We start from the raw sequence: 18807 nt of genomic DNA, 5'->3' as shown, positions 1-18807 counted from the left end.
ACTGTCATCACTCCAGGTGGAATATCAGGGTCACATCATAAAGAGAGGGTGTTGACTGGGATATGTCACTTCAACCACAGTTCGCCCTCTGGTCCCACCGTTCCCATCTCTCTCTGCCTGCTGTGGAGTACTTTTTCCCCCTTCTCCAGACCCGAGGCTGCCACTTAGCAGGTAGAGAGGAAGGGGCAGTGAGGAAGGGCAGGATGGGTGTTCCTGGCAGTGGATTAGCTGAAGACATAAGGGCAGGAGGCCCAGGACACTGGCGTCCACGTGGCACTATCGGGAGACCCACGTTAGTGCGAGAAGCAGGCAGGGTGGAGAGCGACAGGTGCCTGGGCTGTGAGGTCATCCATTCAGTGTGGAGGATGACTTGGGAAGAGCTGGGCTGTCGGTGTGAAAGATGGGGAGAGCCAGGTTTAGGCAGTTATCTCTGGGACAGACAAGGGTCAGGGACTTCCTGAAGATTGGCAGGAAAGGGAGGAGAGGTGGGGACAACAACTGGAGGAAGATGTGGGGCCGTGGGAAAGACCTGGAGCACGGGACGCGGGCAGGAGCCTAAAAGGCAGTTGGAGTCGTGGGCGCTCGGCACTGTGGGTTCCTGGAGGACCAAGAGTGGGAGTGCGTGTCTCCCTTGTCCCGTGTGTGGCCCAGCATCTAGCTCAGAACAGGGGCTCAAGCAGGATTTGTTGGGGTGTGCGTGAGAAAGAACCAGAAACTGCTGCTGCTGCTGCTAAGTTGCTTCCGTCGTGTCCGACTCTCTGCGACCCCGTAGACAGAAGCCTACCAGGCTCCCCCGTCCCTGGGATTCTCCAGGCAAGAACACTGGCGTGGGTTGCCATTTCCTTCTCCAATGCATGAAAGTGAAAAGTGAAAGTGAAGTCGCTCAGTCGTGTCCGAATCTTAGCGACCCCATGGACTGCAGCCTACCAGGCTCCTCCGTCCATGGGATTTTCCAGGCAAGAGTACTGGAGTGGGGTGCCATTGCCTTCTCCAACCAGAAACTAGATTGGTTCAAATAGCACACAGGGAGGGGCTGATCCTGAGTCAGGAAGGAGGTGGCGACTCCTCTTTGAAGCTGGAGGAAGGGCAGGGCAGGTGGGTACCTTTGAAGCAGGGAAGGGAGTGGGAAGCAGGATGCCGAGTTTTGATATAAGAAAGCGAGCACGTGACGTGGTGAGGTGCCGAGGGTGATGGCATGGGATCTGGGTATCAGGTGCAGAGTCGGGCAGTCATTGATGGAAAGGGGAACCAGTGGGCCAGTAGCAAGGACTGTTGGTTGCTCAGTCGTGTCTGACTCTTTGCCACCCCATGGACTGTAGCCCACCAGGCTTCTCTGTCCTTGGAATTCTTCAGGCAAGACTACTGGAGTGGGTTGCCATTTCTTCCTCCAGGGGATCTTTCTGATGCAGGGATTGAACCCAGGTGTCCTGCATTACAGGCTGATTTTTTACCATCTGAGCCATCAGGGAAGCCTCAGCAAGGGCTGTTAAGCGGCAGTGGGGCTAGAGAGCAGGCTTCCCCGCTGGCTCAGTGGCAAGGAATCCCCCTGCAGTGCAGGAGCCTCAGGAGACATGGGTTTGACCCCTGGGTAGGGAAGATCCCCTGGAGGAGGAGCACGGCAACCCACTCCAGTGTTCTTGCCTGGAGAATCCCACGGGCAGAGGAGCCTGGCAGGCTGTAGTCCATAGGGTCGCAAAGACTCATACACGACTGAAGTGACTTAGCAGGCACTCACGCAGAGCTATAGAGCACAGTTACATAGTGATGAGTTGTGAGTCATTCTCCAGGGAGATGGGTAGCTGGTCTGAGACACAGAGCATGCGACAACGATCCAGACTCACTGGGCTTCACGGCTGTGTGGTGTGAGGACAGGCAGGAAGAAAGACGAGGGCGAGGTGCCATACATAATGTCCAGACCCAGTGAGGAAGTGAACACAGCCAGAAGGGGGCGATAAAGGAACCGGCTTGGGGACTTCCCTTTGATCCAGTGGTTAATACCCCGCGCTTCCAATGCAGGGAACGTGGGTTCGATCCCTGGTCAGGGAACCACGTGCTGCATGGTGCGGCCAAAAAATAAAATCGATTAAAAAAGAAAAAAGCAACCGGCCTGAGTCTCTGAGGCAGAGGAGCCGGGGTGGTGGGCCTCAGGACAGGAGGGTGTTACAGCCAGAGACGGAAGTGCCCAAGTGGAGGATTTCTGTCTTCAGAGCCTGAAGAACTCACCCTGGAATTTAGAGCCCCCTTGTGGACTGGCCACCATCTCTCTGTGCTCCTCTCCACCTGCCGGCTGCCCTGTGTTCCCTCCGCTCCGGACAGACCACACTGAGAAAGACAGGAGACTATAGATACTCAACAACTGATAATCCCAGATAACCTCCCCTGACTGCGGGGGTGCTTTCTGTAATCTTCTCCAACCTTCAAGTTTCTTTTACTAATTCTGTTTTGCTGAAGTTAATGTGAGAATCGGTTTGCCTGGCCCTGAACTCACAATAGAAGCTTCCAGAAGTGGTCAGAGGACAGTGGGACGCCTGGATAGGGTTCAGAATGTACTGGGGATAAGCAGGGGCTACACTGCCTGCCTGGTGGGGGTGTCAGGTTGAGGACCGCCAGCAGTCACACCCTGGGTGTCCTTGCCCCAGGGAGACGATGTCCGTGGTACAGGCTGTGGGGGTGGGGCCCTCCTTGGGGTCCCAGGGGTGGGATGGAACCTTCCCTCTAATGACGGGTGGGGGGTGTTCTTTGCTGTGAGCCAGCCGATCACGGGACCTGTGTGTGTGTGTATGTGTGTGTGGTTGTGAGCGTGGCCACACTCCCCAGGGAGCATGCAGGCACCCACACCAAGCAGAATCCAGCCTGTTGCTGCCGGAGTTCAGTGGGCCTTGGTGTGCGTGATGTCCGCTGTAGAGCTCGCTCTCAGGGTGCCCTGTGCTGACTTCCTCTGCCTCCCTCCCAGAACCCCAGGTTCCCAGGCAACCTTCACATGAGTGACCGGCAGCTAGAGGAGGCTGGAGAGAGTGACGTCAACAACTTGTAAGTGGCCCACCTCACGCCCTGGACAGAGGGGTTCGGGAGCTTGTGTAGGTCTCCTCACTTCCGGTTAGGGTCACAGAGGGCCTGAAGGCAGGGCCGGTAGCCGAGGTGGGGACAGAGCCGCTAAGTGACTTGACCTAGGGGCCACTTACTGCTGGTGCCTCGCCCAGAACCCTTCCAGGGTGTTTCCTGCTCCAGGCCTCCCTTCTCTGTGCCCCTCTGCCCTCCCAACACAGCGTGGAACCTGCCCGCTTTCTCTACCGCTGTCACTGTTGAATTCGCCCTGCTTGATCTCCCAACAGCCTTAATATCCACTTAGGTGGGGGCTGAGACTCAGAGCTGGTATGTGTGTTCATGCGTGCACACCTGTGCACACATGCTTTGGCGGCAGCACAGGTACACTGGCCTTTGGGCCGTGGAGTATAAGCTCTCTTTCCTCTTGGGTCCAGTTTCCAGCTGACAGTGGAGATGTTCGACTACCTGGAGTGTGAACTTAACCTCTTCCAAACTGGTGAGTCTCTCCCTCCCGTCTGGCCCAGGCTTTCCTGGCCATCACCTGACCCCCCCAGACTGGTTCCCTCCTGGGAACAGCCAGCCCAGCCCCCGCTCTCCGTACAAGTTGTGCAGCACAGGCCAGGAGGATGGAGCTGCCCCACCGCGTCTGTGCCCTCGGCCCTGGTACAGGGAGAGGTTGAAGCCCAAGAGCATTCTCAGAGTCACGTGACCAGAAGGGCTGCAATTCCCCACCACATTGGCCTCCCTGCTAAGCCCAGGCCTCCGAGAGTACAAAGACACTTCCAGCCTCTCTGACAGTCCCTGGACTGTGGCCCCAGCACTGGCTGGTCCTTTAGCCCAGACCTGTCTGCCGCTCAGCTGGGCTGGCCCTCTTTCTGCCCCAGCATTCCATGATACTTGGCTCTGTTTCCGTATGCCTTGATCCCTTGGGTTATTAGCAATATATGTTGAGCTCCTCCTCAAAAATCAGGAACTAGGCCCTGCTCACCTCTGTTCTAGCCCTGTGCCTGCCACTGCAAGTGCTCAACAACCAAGTTCAAGAACACTTGCTTTCTAGATGAACAGCAGTGAAGAAACAGCAGGTGAACAGAGTTCATAAACTGGTGTCAACATCCATCTGAATGCTCTGGGGTGAATTAGCTAGAGTTTTCTAGAGAGAGCTACCCGAGTCTTTGCACACACTCCTCCATGGTTGAATGCTGGTGGTTTTCTCATCCTGGAGAGGGTGCTGATTTGGAATCAAGAGCCTCCTCTGCACGTCTCCCCACCCGCCTCCATCCTCATTCACCTCTTGGTGGTGGTGGTTTAGTCACTAAGTCATGTGACCCCACGGACTGTAGCCTGTCAGGCTCTTCTGTCCATGAGGATTGTCCAGGCAAGAATACTGGAGTGGGTTGCCATTGGCTTCTCCAGGGGATCTTCCTGACTCAGAGATCAAACCCACATCTCCTGCATTGGTAGGCGAGTTCTTTACCAGCCACCAGGGAAAAGCCCATTCACCTCTTATGAGCCCAGAAACTGAGAGAAATGGGATCGGAAGTCTATCCAGCTTCTAAGTTTTAGTCTATGCCCTTGTAGATTTGGATCAGAACCTTCGGAAGAGGGTGCCCCAGGTTTTCAACTGTGGGAAACGTAGGCCAGTTACAAGGAATGTTGACTGGATGCACCTGCAATGATTCTCACAGTGTGGTCCCTGGACCAGCAGCATCCGCATCACCTGAGAACGTATTAGAAGCACACGTTCTCAAATCCCACCCCAGATCTTCTGAATGAGAATCTCAGGGGGTGGGACCCAGTCATCTGTTTTAACGAGCTCCGCAAGTCTGCACTGTCCAGTATGGTAGCCAATAGCCACCTGTGACTATTTAAATTAATTACGATTAAATAACATTAAAAGGTCAGGGCCTCCATTGCACTCATCATAGTGCAGGCACTCTGCAGGCACACGTGGCCAGCAGGGGTGGACAGCCCTTCCATCACCGCAGAATTCTCCTGGAGTGATCCCTCCAGGGGACGCTGATACATGTTACAGTTTAAGAAGCACTGAGTTAGAAAATACAGTTTCCACCCTGGCTGCTTATTGGAATCACCTGGCGGGGGCACGCTTTTGACCCCCCACTAATGCCCCAGCCTTGCGGGCATGCATGGGTGCTCAGTCGTCTCCGACTCTTTGCGACCCCATGGACTGTAGCCCACCGGGCTCCTCTGTCCATGGGATTTCCCAGGCAAGAATACTAGAGCGGGTTGCCATTTCCTTCTCCAGAGGCATCTTCCCGACCCTGGAATCGAACTCAATCTCCTGCATTGGCAGGCAGATTCTTTATGGCTGAGCCACCCGGGAAGCCTCGCCCCCGCCTTAGCCTGGACCAATTAAAACAGAAGCAGGGATGAAGGAGCTGTAGGCAGACATGAGTCGTCTTTGCGTTTCCCTGGGTAATTCTAATCAGTCTCCAAGCCAACCCGAAGAACCGCTGCAAGTTGCTATGCCACTTATAGGACATTCTCATTTAATCCTTACAAGACCTCCTTATGAGACCCTTATGAGGAATGTGCCATTAGAACCATCTGCGTCTCACGGAAGAGCGCCTGGAGGCACTGAGAGGTTGAGTAACTTTGCCCCGGGTCACACCACTCTAGATGTTACTGGATGCCAAGGGGCATTCCTGGAAAGCAGCAGACCGGCCAGGAGTAGCCTGGGATTCCCTGCCAGAGTGGAGCCTAGGGAAGCCAGGAGACTTGGGGATGGCCGCCTCACAGTGACAGCTGCTTCTAATTTGTGTCAAGAAGAAAAGCTGCCTTTTAATTAGAACTGTTTGGGATTTTTTTTTTTCTTTTCAGTTGCCAGACTTAAGCCCGTTAACAGGGATTAGTGTGGCCGGGGAAGGTCAAGCACAGTGGCTCCGGGCTTTCCTCCGGGCTGCCCCACGCACTGAGGGCCTGCGGGGGGAATTTCTCTCAGTGCTGGCCACGTGCGGAATCTCTGGAGGCGGTGGCAGCCACTGCGGGGAGATCAGTCTGCCCAGTGGTGTGCACTGACGGTCCACGGCCAGGCATCTAGTTGCTTGGTTTAGGGGCATCTGGAGCCTGGGAGAGTGGAGGGCAGGTCACCCACTCCCCCCAGGGACCTCCATCAGCCTTGATCCTGATGGTTCACCCTCTTCCTGGCTCCTTGCCCAGTGTTATCGAAGCCTCTCTGGTTGTCCATCCGAGGGTTCTGCACATCGCCCCGTCTGGTGTTCCAAGAACACTGGGACAAACCACCAGGAATCCCGGGCTGAATTATCTGCTCCTTTGTGTTCTGATCGTTTGATATTTTCCCCACATGGTTTCTATTGCCACACCCAGACTGGGTGTTTCTTAGGGTCAAGGTCACCATGAGACCGAGCTCATGCCTGAGACAGAGGGCTGGGTGGGGCTGTGTGAACAGCCCCTTCCCATCCTGAAAGTCTGAGTCCCCTTAAAACTGAGAGCTTCTCTTGAACAAGAATTCACCTCCCACATTAGATCAGAAATCTGCCAGGTAATGTGTTTTTTCTGCCAATGGGGGGCAGGGAGTGTAAAGCTCCTCAGACTGGAAGGAGGCATTTGGGGTGCTCCCCCACAAATCCCTTCTTTCCTGGGCTCCCACTGGGCTGTACACGGCATAGAACCAGTTCATTTCACTGGTTTGTGACACAGGGAGCCAGTTGACTGCCGGGGACACAGGCTCCTACTCTATTCGCTGGCCACGGGGGCTCTGGCTTTTAACTCAACATCTCTTAAGCAAAACCACTTCTGGCTTTGTGACTGCCTTCAAGTTGCTTACCTCCAATTTCCTCTCCTGAATAACAGGGATGCTTTTAGCTACCCCGTAGGAGTGTTGAATGGAGGAGGAAATAGCCACCCACTCCAGTATTCTTGCCTGGGCAATCCCATGGACCCAGGAGCCTCCATGGGGTCACGAAGAGTCGGACACGCCTGAGCACAGCACAGAGCAGAGGAGTGCTGAAGGGTTAAACATATTAACACGAGACCATGGTTGCACAGAACAGGTCCTCTGGTGCTGGACGCTTGTCCTCTGCCCTCTGAGAAGGTGCCTCTCATTCCCCAGCTCTGCTCACATCTCCCCTCCCTGTCCCCTAGTATTCAACTCCCTGGACATGTCCCGCTCCGTGTCGGTGACCACAGCCGGGCAGTGCCGCCTCGCCCCGCTCATCCAGGTCATCTTGGATTGCAGCCACCTCTATGATTATGCTGTCAAGCTTCTCTTCAAGCTCCACTCCTGTGAGTACTCTGGACTTGATCTCTGGAAGCTTCTGGCCGCAAGGCCGTCCCTGGAGAGAGGCAGCTCCCCCTGCCCCGGTGCCCTTGGCTTTCTGCTCCTATTTCAGAAGGCCCGCGGAGCTCCCAGCTGTGTTGATAATAAAAGATCGGGACCAAACCTTGCTGTGCGCAGGGACGCACCCAGCCTGCCCCAGCAGTGACCCAGGATGTCCCTGCCCTCCCCCTCCAGGCTACCACGTTGTTCGTGAACCGATAGTGATACGTTATTATTCACCGAAGTCCATGCGTTATGCACATTTCCAGTTTATGCCTAATGACCTTTTTCTGTCCCAAGATCCCACCCGGGTCACGGTGTTACATTCAGTCATCAGGTATCCCTAGGCTCCTCTCAGCTCTGACGGTCTCCTTGGACTTGCCTTGTTTTTGATGACCTCGACAGTTGTTTTTATTACTTTTTTCTCCACTTTATTTTTGGGTGCCCTGGGTCTTCGTTGTTCCACAGGGGCTTTCTCTAGTTGTGGCGAGTGGGGGGCTTCTCAGTGGGGTGGCTTCTCTTGTTGCAGAGCATTGCTCTAGGCCCAAGGGCGCAGTAGTCGTGGCTCACGGACTTAGTTGCTCCACAGCCTACGAAATCCTCCCAGACCAGGGATCGAATCTGTGTCTGTCCCTTGCGTTGGCATGTGCATTCTTAACCACTGACCACCAGGGAAGTCTTTAAGGAGTCCTGGTCGGATACCTCGTAGGATGCCCCTTTGAATTACTATACTTTATATGTGTACTCCCTGTTTATACCGAATGATAGTATCACATTCAAAAATTACTAAAATTGAAATTTAAGACACTGTAGCTGAACTGCACAGAACTGTACAATCTGGGAGGTGAATGGTCCCCACTCTGCCAGGGAGGAGGCCGGCCCTAAGAGGCTGCTTGTCCAGCATCATAGAGTCAGCAGTTACCGAGCCAGTGCTAGACTGGATCCTGTGGGTCTCAATCCTGAGGTGTTTGGTCCCCGAAGCAGGCTCTCTGGGTCTCTCCCAGACTCATGTCTGCACAAGGCCTCACCCAGGGCATCCAGTATACACGGCCCCTGGGAGAGAGCCCCCCTCCAGGGCCTGCTCTGGTCCACCCTGCTGCTGTGCTCAGGGGCACAACTTCCAGCCCTCTGTGCCCAGGGAGCTCACACTCCAGGAGCAGATAGAAGGAGAGTTGGCTGATAAGCACCTCCAGAGTCCCTGCTGGCCCCAGCTGGGCCCAAGAGGTTACCAGTTCCCGGGCAGCTCTAGGTCAGGAATGCCTTCCCCTGGGCTGACCACTGGCCCCAGGGAGGATGGTCCCCTCCCCTCCCCTGCCCTCTGCCCCTCTTCTTCCCTCTCACTCTTTGCCAATTCCTTCCAGGTCTCCCAGCCGACACCCTGCAAGGCCACCGGGACCGCTTCCTGGAGCAGTTCACAAAGTAAGCGGCTTGAGTGACAGAAAAGCAGTGAGTCTAAAAGTGCTGTAAATGCAACCCATCCTTGCAGGAGCACTTGCTTTGATTTTTTTTTTTATATTTTATTTTTGGCCACACCATGCGGCAGCCACGTGGGATTTAGTTTCCCAACCAGGGATCGAACCTGCACCCCCTGCCTTAGAAACGTGGAGTCTTAACTGCTAGACCACCAGGGAAATTCCAGGAGCACTTGCTTTTAAATCATCGAGGGACAAGGGTACCTGTTTTATTGCTTTAAAGGCGAAGGAAAAGAAGGTGTGGGCAAAACTGCCAATGACTGGGGAAGCCATCAGTTCTCTAATAAATCTCATAGAGGAGGGTGATTCTATTTATTCATTCATTGCCTCCCTTATGCCCAGGACTTCATCCTCTTCTCCTTTTCTTTACCTAAATTCTCCTGGTCTCATGCCATGTACATGCTGACAGCTCCAAGAGATGTATCTCCAACCAGACCTCACCTCTGAATCCCAGGCTCACATCCCCAGTGGTCTGTTTGACATCTCTACACCAAATTGGGGCTTCCCTAATAGCTCAATTGGTAAAGAATCTGCCTGCAATGCTGGAGACCTTGGTTCTATTCCTAGGTCGGGAAGATCTGCTGGAGAAGGGAAAGGCTACCCACTCCAGTATCCTGGCCTGGAGAATTCCATGGACTGTATAGTCCATGGGGTCCCAAAGAGTTGGACACGACTGAGTGACTTTCACTTTTCACACCAAATTTACATCAAACTGAACTCTAGGCTTTCTTCCCAAAACATTTTCTTCCCGATCTTTTTTATCGCAGTAAATACTGCCCACCATCCGCTTAGGAGAGAGATCTGAAACTCACCATTCTCCTCATTGCCCATGTTTAATCCATTAGCGAGTTCAGATGATACTTGGTTTATCTACAAACAGATCTTGGCTCTCGTTCTGCCTCCCACCTCCTCTGATTCTTTTGCTGTCTACCAGGACCCTCCAGCATGGGCTCAGTGCTCTGCTCCTGCCCCCTGCAATCCCATCCCCACCCTGCAGTTAGAATGACCTTGTAAAAACGTAACCCCCTTGCTCCCAACCTTTCAGTGGCTTCTGAAAACAAATCCAAGCCCCTCTGCGTGGTCTGCAAGGTCCTTGCATGGTCTGGCCTCTGCCCGTCCTTGCTGACCCCTTGTCCAGCGCTCACAGTGTTTCAGGCGCACCTTGTGGGGTCCTCTTCCAGTTCTTGAAACGTACCCACAGCTCGGAGGCTTAGCACTTGCTATTCCCCCTCCTCATGATGCTCTTCTTCCAGCCTGGCCAGCTCCATCCAGGCCATCTTCAGTCACCTCCACACAAAGGAAGTCTCTAGCCGCCTTATTTAAGTGGGGTCTTTCCCCTCGTCTCCTGTTCCATCCCACCTCCCCACCCACCCACCCTTGTATTCTCCATTATAGCAGCTTTCTAGTTCTAAGAATGACCTTATTTTTGTTCGACTGTCTCGCCTGTAATTGTATCTCTAGCACCTGAATTCATAATAGTTCCTTAAGACTGTAGTGTTCAGTCAGTGTTTGAATCAATTGAGGAACTAAGCCCGCTATCCAGTCTAGAAGAGGAAGAGCTTGTCTGACGGGGGCAAATGATTCTGCTGCGTTTGGGGAAGAAAATTGGTGATGAGATGACAAGTCCACTTCATCTTTCAATTAAGCTTGCCCAAGAAGAGGGGCCGGAATGGAGGAGAGACGGGAAGGAGGGAGCCAGGAAGGACACTAGCGTGATTGTTTTCCTTGTTAATTTCTTCATCCTTGACTGCAGGAAAAGCATCTCCCCCAGAACCCAAGCCCAGGCTTCTCTTGCTGGTTGCTGAGTAGCAATCAGAGGGCAAGTTCAGAGTTGTGAAACCACCCAGTTCCTTATTCTGTTTGAAAAGCCTTGTATGTTTATGCTATAAAAAATGACTTATTAAATCCTAGGAGACAGGCCCTGGGGCTGACTTCCTGGAATGTTAAATTCCAGTAGCTTAGGAAAGCAAGAGCCTATTACTGTTGGCTCCAGCCCAGAAAGCGGGGGGCGTGTGGTCAGGTGATTCAGTTTCCCTTCATTCTTCAAGCTAATGAAAGCATCACCTTCTCTCTCGCAGACACAGCGGCTGAGGCCTCGGTGTCCCCAAATTCGGGGAAAGCAGCAGTGAGGTCACAGGGACAGTCCTAACCTTGGGGTCTGATGGGCTGTCCTGAGACCCCAGGGGTTTCGTTTTTTGGGCTGAGCAGGAGAAAATTCCGTGCTGCAGAGCGAGGGCTATCACTAACCCGCTTTCATCTCAGAAAGAATGTCTGATGCTCTTGGTCTTCGATGCTTTGATACAAGATGGAGACTTGAGGATGAGAAAAAATTGGAGTTTCTTCATTCCCATATCCATCCAAGATTATTTGTTGTTGTTTTAGTCACTAAGTCGTGTCCGACTCTTGAGACCCCATGGACTGTAGCCTGCCAGTCTGCTCTGTCCATGGGATTCTTCCAGGAAAGAATACTGGAGTGGGTTGTCATTTCCTTCTCGGGGGAATCTTCCAGATCCAGGGATTGAACCTGCATCTCGTACATTGGCAAGTGGATTCTTTACCCCCGAGCCACCTGGGAAGGCTCCACATGGAGTCGCAAAGAGGCGGCCACGACTTAAAACTAAGCAACACCAACATTGCTCACCCCTAGATCAGTGAGGGCTGGCAATACATAATGTCTCCAGCAGCGTCATAATTGCACCATAGAGGCCGTCTCCTTGGCAGCCTGTGCCCGGAGCTGGGCAGGCAGTAGGAAAGTGGGGTGTCCCCTCCTCGGGGCTAGTGAAGGCCCCCAGCAGCCCTCCAACCTCTCTCCACCCCTAGGTTGAAAGATTTCTTCTACCGCTCCAGCAACCTGCAGTACTTCAAGCGGCTCATTCAGATCCCTCAACTGCCAGAGGTAAGTGTGCCAGGAACTGCCGAGCCCAGGGGGCCTGTCCTCGAGGCTGGCAGGCGGGCAGGGTTCAAGAAATGTGTCTTCCCTCTTCAGAACCCACCTAATTTCCTACGAGCCTCCGCCCTGTCAGAACACGTCAGCCCCGTGGTGGTGATCCCAGCCGAGGCGTCATCTCCCGACAGCGAGCCGGTCTTAGAGAAGGATGACCTCATGGGGATGGATGCCTCCCAGCAGGTGAGGACCTCGTGGGAGGAGCTCACTCAGCCCTTCCCAGTGCCCTCCGGGTGCAGGGAGGCGGGCGGAGGACCGTGGCCAGGCTCGGCCACCTTCTTATTTATTTATTCATTTGTTTGACTGCACTGGCTCTTTCTATTTTTTTTTTTTACACTTTGTTTATATATGGCTGTGCTGGGTCTTCGTTGCTGTGCAAGCTTTTCTCTCGTTTCAAAGAGTGGGGGCTACTCTTCGTTGCGGTGCAGGGGCTTCTCTTGTTGCAGAGCACCGGCTCTAGGGCACACGGGCCCAGTAATTGCTGTTCTTGAGCTCTGGAACACAGGCCCAGTAGTTGCAGCACACGGGCTTAGTTGCTCCGAGGCATGTGGTATCAAACCTGTGTCTCCTGCGTTGGCAGGCAGATTCCGGACCTGGGATCGAACCTGTGTCTCCTGTGTTGGCAGGCCGATTCTTGACCACCGAGCCACCAGGGAAGCCCCTGCAGCAGGTCTTTGCTGTGTCACATGAGATCTTTTTAGTTTGGCATTGGGGGTCTTTGGTTGAGGCATGTGGAATCTGGTTCCCTGAGCAGGGATCAAACCTGGGCCCCCTTCACTGGGAACAGTCTTAGCTACTGGACCACCAGAGAAGTTGAGGCACATTCTAACCCAACCGCCGACCTAGACAGATCACGCTGCCCTGCCGTTCCTAGGAGGCGCTGTACTTAGATTTGAACCAGATTAAGAAAGCATCTGTTCCCACGTGTGGCTGTTGAGACCCACACAGACCCCTCTGGGTCTCTAACTTTGTCTGCACTCCTTTCTGGTCACAGCAGAATTCATTCGACAGCAAGTTCGATGACATCTTTGGCAGCTCCTCCAGCAGCGATCCCTTCAATTTCAACAGTCAGAATGGCGTGAACAAGGATGAGAAGTGAGTCCAGGCTGTGGGGTTAAAGCAGATGGTGTGGGCCCTGTGTTAAGCCGAGCTTACTCGCCACACCCAACTGAAGAGGAATTCTCTGGCTTCATAGATAAACGTCTTGACCTTTGAGTTGTTTAGTTACTAAGTTGTGTCTGACTCTTTTGCGACCCCATAAACTGTAGCCTGCCAGGCTCCTCTGTCCATAGGATTCTCCAGATAAGAATACTGGAATGGGTAGCCATTCCTTTCTCCAGGGAATCTTCCCAACCCAGGGATTGAACCCATTGGCAGGCCGATTCTTTACTGCTGAGCCACTTGGGAAGTCCTAACCTTTGAATACTGACCCCTTTCAAATCCTAGAGGAGTAGCCAATGAGGCTAGGATACCTGTGGGCCCGTGGGTAGTAGATTAGTATCTGGAGACACTGCGGGTCTTAGAGTTTAACTTACAGGATTTCAAAGAATTGTTCCCAAATGAACATCGGCTTTTAACCTCCTCCCCGGGTCTCCCAGCTCGAATTTCAAAGGAAAGAGAAGCACAGTGGAAGCAAACTTGCTCTCCTTCTCTTCCTAGGGATCAGTTAATTGATCAGCTGTTTGGAGAGACCAGAGAACTGAAAGCACAGCTGGAAAACATGAAGACTGAGGTATGAGTTGGGCTCAGATCCACCTCTGGGCTTCACCGGCACATGATAGCTTTCAATATTAAATTCTCTTCACATCCACTCTTGTTGAGCCACATCTTAATGGAGGGTTAATTAGTAGAAATGCCAAAGCCAGAGCACCAGGTTGTCGTGTATTTCCAGTACACTTACCCTTGCGAGCAGCATTTAAGCCACACTCCAGGGGCCCTGTGATACTTGGAGAGAATCATGACCACCAGCTGGCTGTGGTGATACCTGTTCTTGTCACGTGGTGATGAGAAGGTTTGGCTTGTAGCTTTGCCGGCTATTTGCAGTATCTGCTGCTGACTCATGGATGATCAGATCCTTTACCTGGGACCAGCAAGCATTCCAGAGAAGGCAATGGCAACCCACTCCAGTACTCTTGCCTGGAGAATCCCAGGGACGGCGGAGCCTGGTGGGCTGCCTTCTATGGGGTCGCACAGAGTCAGACACGACTGAAGCGACTTAGCAGCAGCAGCAAGCATTCTCCCCTTCCTCATTCTAGCTGGTCTGTCATTGCCCCCAGGCCCCTCTAACAGGACCGGAACTCCCCTGCCCTCACCCCCTGTTGGTGGGTGGATGGCTTGTAGTGACCTCTCTTTGAGAGGCCTTGGGAGTGAGCTCGTTGGGAAACCCAGGTGTTTATTTGGTTGGCACTAGAGACGTGGTAGGTGGGACCTTCTCGTCCCACCCCGCGCTCTTGCTCATCCCTGGGCCCTCCCCACAGAGCCAGCGGGCTGTGCTGCAGCTCAAGGGCCGCACCAGCGAGCTGGAGGCCGAGTTGGCCGAGCAGCAGCACCTGCGGCAGCAGGCGGCCGACGAGAGCGAGTTCCTCCGGGCCGAGCTGGACGAGCTCAAGAAGAAGCGCGAGGACACGGAGAAGGCTCAGCGGAGCCTGACGGAGATCGAGAGTGAGGAGATGTCACTGGGGTGGGCATGAGGGTGGGGCCGGGGAGGGCGGCACCCCGCCAGCCCTGGAATGCAGGCTGAGGCTGGGCACCAGGGTCCCTGCCTGGCGTCTGTCCAGAGGGGCTGTCGTGAACGTCAGCATCAGCGGTTAGGAGGAGGGGTTGGAGTTCCCCATGAGGCCCTGCTGGGAACACAGAGATGGGGAGACAAAAGAAAAACAGCTTATGAAAAATCGTGGCGTAGCAGCCAGTAACACTGATTTTAAAATGCCAAATTTGGAATGCTCAAGGGGCATGAATCAGTGGAGGGATTTGAATCAGGTGATTCTTTGTTAAAGCAGACGTGCCAGAGGACTTTAATTTTAAGTAAGAATTTTATGGGAGAAGGAGGTATAGATGCTTGTGGAAAAGCAAGATAGTCTTCTAGGGACTCTGGCTTATCAGAAGAGCAGAGGGTGCCCTGCCAGTGCAGACGCCTCACCTTGGTCCTTGACAATTCAGGGAAAGCCCAAGCCAACGAGCAGCGCTACAGCAAGCTGAAGGAGAAGTACAATGAGTTGGTGCAGAACCATGCCGCCCTGCTGCGGAAGGTAGGAGCCTCACCACCACCATCACCAGCACCCTGTCCCCCGTGCCCAGGGCCCCCTGCCCAGGGGAGATGTCGACCCAGGCTGGATGGCTTCTCCAGGGCCAGTGTCCCCACCATTTCTTGGAAACCAGAGCTCCCTGGCTGTCGTAGCTCAAGCTCCCCCTTAGGTACCAGCCCTACTTGTGATAGTCCCCATCTTGATCATTTTTGCAATACAAAGAGTCGAGCATCTGAAGGCAACAGCTTCCTCTGGGTGGGGAAGCGATGTCTGTGTTCATCTTTAGGGCACTCGCAGTCTGAGTGCCGTCCTTGGTTCTACAGGGTAATGGCCTGTAAGCGGGAGGTAAGCCAGTTTGAGACACCATTCTTCTCTTGCAGAATGCGGAGGTGACCAAACAGGTGTCGGTGGCCAGACAAGCCCAGGTGGATTTGGAACGGGAGAAAAAAGAGCTGGAGGATTCTTTTCAGCGCATCAGTGACCAGGCCCAGCGGAAGGTGAGTGGAAGGAGAAGTAGGTGGGAGTCGAGGAGGGGTGCCGTCCATCGAGATGGAGGGGGCTTTGAGCACTGCACAGAACTGAGGGCCTTGTCTTCACGGGCGGATCTGTGGGGAGGGTAGCAAGGGGCCCTAGGGCACAGGACATGGTTACTCACGTGTACGCTGTTAGGGGCATGACGTGATGAAAGGTCTGAAGTTGAGTGGGGCTCGTCAGCTAAGATGAATCTCAAGGAGGTTTTGAAGTGGAAGCAGGTGGATGTCAGAGAGAGGATCGGCATTTACAAAGACCCACAGCCAGGAGCTGTCTGCAGTCATGCCTTGGGGTGGAGTTGGCATTAGACGGCAGGTTCCGTTGGCATAAGAGATGGCAGGTGGATAAAACAGAGTGCCTTCCACTTAGGAGCAGGGGCTTTCACACTTCTCTGTGTCCCAAAGTAAAAACAGCATCTGATGGAGAACTTCCCTGGCAGTCCAGTGGTTAGGACTCTGTGCTTCCAGTGCAGGGGGTATGTGTTCCAGCCCTGGGCGGGGTGCTACGATGCCACGTGCCGCATGGTATGACCAAAAAGTTAAAAAAAAAAAAAAAAATCTAATGAAAATCAAAGTTTCACAGAGCGATACTTTACCTTATTATGTGGGTTATTTTTTGGCTCTGTTTATTGCATTTAAAAAAAAAATGTTCGTTATGAATTCTTACTCATGGGTCACAACCTGCTCTTTGAAAAAAATACCACTTAGAAATCAAAGAAGGGGATTGCTTCAAGATGGTGAGATAGGGTGAGTCAGCAGAATACCTACCAGGTGTTGGGATGCCTGAATTAAAAATCTGGTTCTGCTTTGATTAGTGTTATTTGTGGGCGCAAGCATGACATTTGAGTGTGGTGCTCAGTTGCTCAAGCATGTCTGATTCTTTGGGACCCCATGCCTAAAGCTCCCCTTGACATTTCCTGTAACTGGAAGAAAAATTATTGGTTCATTCTGACCTCTCTTGCTTCTATATAAAAATTATACAGGGACTTCCCTGGCAGTCCAGTGGTTAAGACTTCTTCAGGGGGCATGGGTTTGATCCCTGGTCAGGGAACTAAGATCCCGCATACAATATGGCATGGCCAAAATTTTAAAAATAGTTAAAAAAAAAGATTAAACAAATCTACATTTATAGCTTGGGAATTTTTTTACACGTATTTATCCCTTGAAGCCACCACCTAGATCATAGTACTCCTGTTTTTCTTCTCATTCAGACTCAAGAACAGACAGAAGTACTAGAGAATTTGAAGCAAGAACTTGCCACCAGCAAACAGGAACTCCAGATTGTCCAAGGCAGCCTGGAAAATTCTGCCCAGGTTAGTGTCGCCTGTCTTTCCCTTCCTCATTCTCTTCCCCTTGGGCTTCGGGGTTGCTGTCAGCTAGGGCTTCCCAGGTGGTGTTGAGGAGAAGATACAGGAGATGCAAGAAAGATAGGTTCGATCCCCGGTTGGGAAGATCCCCTGGAAGAGGGCATGATGACCTACTCCAGTATTCTTGCCTGGAGAATCCCATGGACAGAGGAGCCTGGTGGGCTACAGTCCGTGGGGTCCCAGAGAGTCGGACACGACTGAAGCAACTTAGCACAGCATCCGTCCCCACCGGCACGTGGTCCCCTTGGTCCCATCCAGGATCAGTCCGCACTCGGGGATGCGGGTGACAGATTCCTGGTGGCCCGGGAGAGGGTTTGGATCTCTGGGAAGGGGACAGTTTCATTCTCCCAGCAACTCCCTCTGGGCCAATCCATCCCCATCACAGTCGGAGGCAAAGTGGACTGCCCAGATCACAGACCTGGAGAAGGACCGGGACAGCCTGATGAGCGCCATGGCTTGTCGGGAGGAGGAGCTGTCCGCTCTTCGGGAGCAGCTGGAGTACACGCAGCTCAAACTGTCCAGCGCACAGGCGAGTACCAGGCGCTTCTGGGGCAGACCAAGTCCAGTCTTACACCCGTGGGCGCTGGGTTGTGGGTATTGGTGGAGGCAGGGGGGCTGTGAAAGGGAGTCTGGGGCCTTTGGCCAGATTGTGAAGGTGAATACTCAGCGAGCATAACTTCTGATGCCTCGCTCGGGGCAGATAAGAAGGGACCTGGGCCTCTCTCCCAAGGACCACCGTGGTCCAGCGCCATAGCGTCCTGGGCTTGGTGGCACACGCCCGCGGACAAGGTTAAAGGCTTTTTCTCTGTCGAACCACGTGGCTTGGGCCTCATGAGCAGCAGCTTGAGCTAAGGTGCCAGGAATCCCAGCTGTGTCACCGGTGGATACTGGGTGGAGGCTCATTAGGGAGGTCTGTGGCCGACCCTCACCCCCCGGGACCACCATCTCTAGGAATCTATATGCCGGCTCGAGAAGGATCAACACAAGATGCTTCTGGCCGAGGCGAGGAGGGCTGCAGAGCAGGTGGTGCAAGAGGCCCTGAGGCTGTTTGAGGAGCCCACTCTCTCAAGCTGCGCTGGATCTGCAGGTGCCCCTCCCCTCGCCTGGCTTCTGGGTGTCATCCCCCCTGCCCCTCCGCACCGATCCTCGTGTTGGCGTTGAACTCCGTGTGACTCTGACTCAGGCTCCCAGCACATCTGTGTGTTAGGATCGCCTGGGGAAAATGGGCAGTGCCTATGTCCTGGGCAGTAGGACTTTCCACACCCCCAGCCACCTCCTACAAGGTGGGACACCTACAGTTGTGGATCACACCCATGAAATGCCTTCTGGGCACTGTGGCCTGAAACACCTCTGAATGCCAGGAGGGGGAGGGACAGGCAGCCCTGTGTGCCTCTAAGAACAGTGTGGTCTCAATCCAGACACGGCTGCCGTGAGCTTCAGATCTAGACGGGGAGGCATCTTCCTTAAGCACAGAGGGGCAGAAGCGATACCCTCCCCCTGCACACCCCCAAGAGTCAGCAAGGGCGTAAGCCAGGGCCCACTGCTCTAGCCGCCAGAGTCCTCAGGGCATGCCGTTGGAGTCAGAGGGGGCCCCCATTGCAAGAGGATGGGGCACACATTAGACAGAAGAGCATCCGGGCCCTGGGGGATCTGGGAAGGCGTGGATAGCCATGAATAGATTCCAGCTTGTTTTGAAGCAGAGGGAGCTTGTTGGCAAAGTCCTGAGAGGTCCCATTGAGGACAAGGCAGAAGGGAGGGAACAGATGATTTTTAGTATTAACTAGAAAGGTCTCGATTTGGTGAAGTATTTCAGGAAGGACTAGGATATCTTGTTCAGCGGGGAACCCATCTGTAAGGAAACCCCACAGTTACAAAGGAAGGAACACATGTGGGTACCTCGTTGACTG

The 18807-nt window shown here is 53.6% G+C and overlaps 1 protein-coding gene across 13 annotated transcripts in view; it reads left to right on the top strand.

The window, feature by feature from the left end:
* HIP1 (huntingtin interacting protein 1) overlaps window positions 1–18807 on the top strand; it is a 137704-nt gene that overhangs the window by 99470 nt on the left and 19427 nt on the right. For 7 of the 13 annotated variants that reach the window (XM_059881200.1, XM_010819489.4, XM_059881199.1 and 4 more), the window contains exons 6-19: window positions 2954–3030; window positions 3480–3541; window positions 7168–7308; window positions 8704–8761; window positions 11635–11710; window positions 11801–11941; window positions 12753–12853; window positions 13418–13490; window positions 14236–14419; window positions 14918–15006; window positions 15384–15500; window positions 16745–16846; window positions 17286–17429; window positions 17852–17987. In XM_059881200.1, the coding sequence (XP_059737183.1) occupies window positions 2954–3030; window positions 3480–3541; window positions 7168–7308; window positions 8704–8761; window positions 11635–11710; window positions 11801–11941; window positions 12753–12853; window positions 13418–13490; window positions 14236–14419; window positions 14918–15006; window positions 15384–15500; window positions 16745–16846; window positions 17286–17429; window positions 17852–17987 (1501 nt within the window). The remainder of the gene's footprint in view (window positions 1–2953; window positions 3031–3479; window positions 3542–7167; window positions 7309–8703; window positions 8762–11634; window positions 11711–11800; window positions 11942–12752; window positions 12854–13417; window positions 13491–14235; window positions 14420–14917; window positions 15007–15383; window positions 15501–16744; window positions 16847–17285; window positions 17430–17851; window positions 17988–18807) is intronic. The other 6 variants (XM_059881201.1, XM_059881194.1, XM_059881196.1 and 3 more) reach the window with 1 other exon arrangement.

This window comes from Bos taurus, chromosome 25, assembly GCF_002263795.3.
Source record: "Bos taurus isolate L1 Dominette 01449 registration number 42190680 breed Hereford chromosome 25, ARS-UCD2.0, whole genome shotgun sequence".
Taxonomy (NCBI): domain Eukaryota; kingdom Metazoa; phylum Chordata; class Mammalia; order Artiodactyla; family Bovidae; genus Bos; species Bos taurus.
Note: the sequence above shows the minus strand (reverse complement) of the source record. Positions and strands in the feature narration are given on the sequence as shown.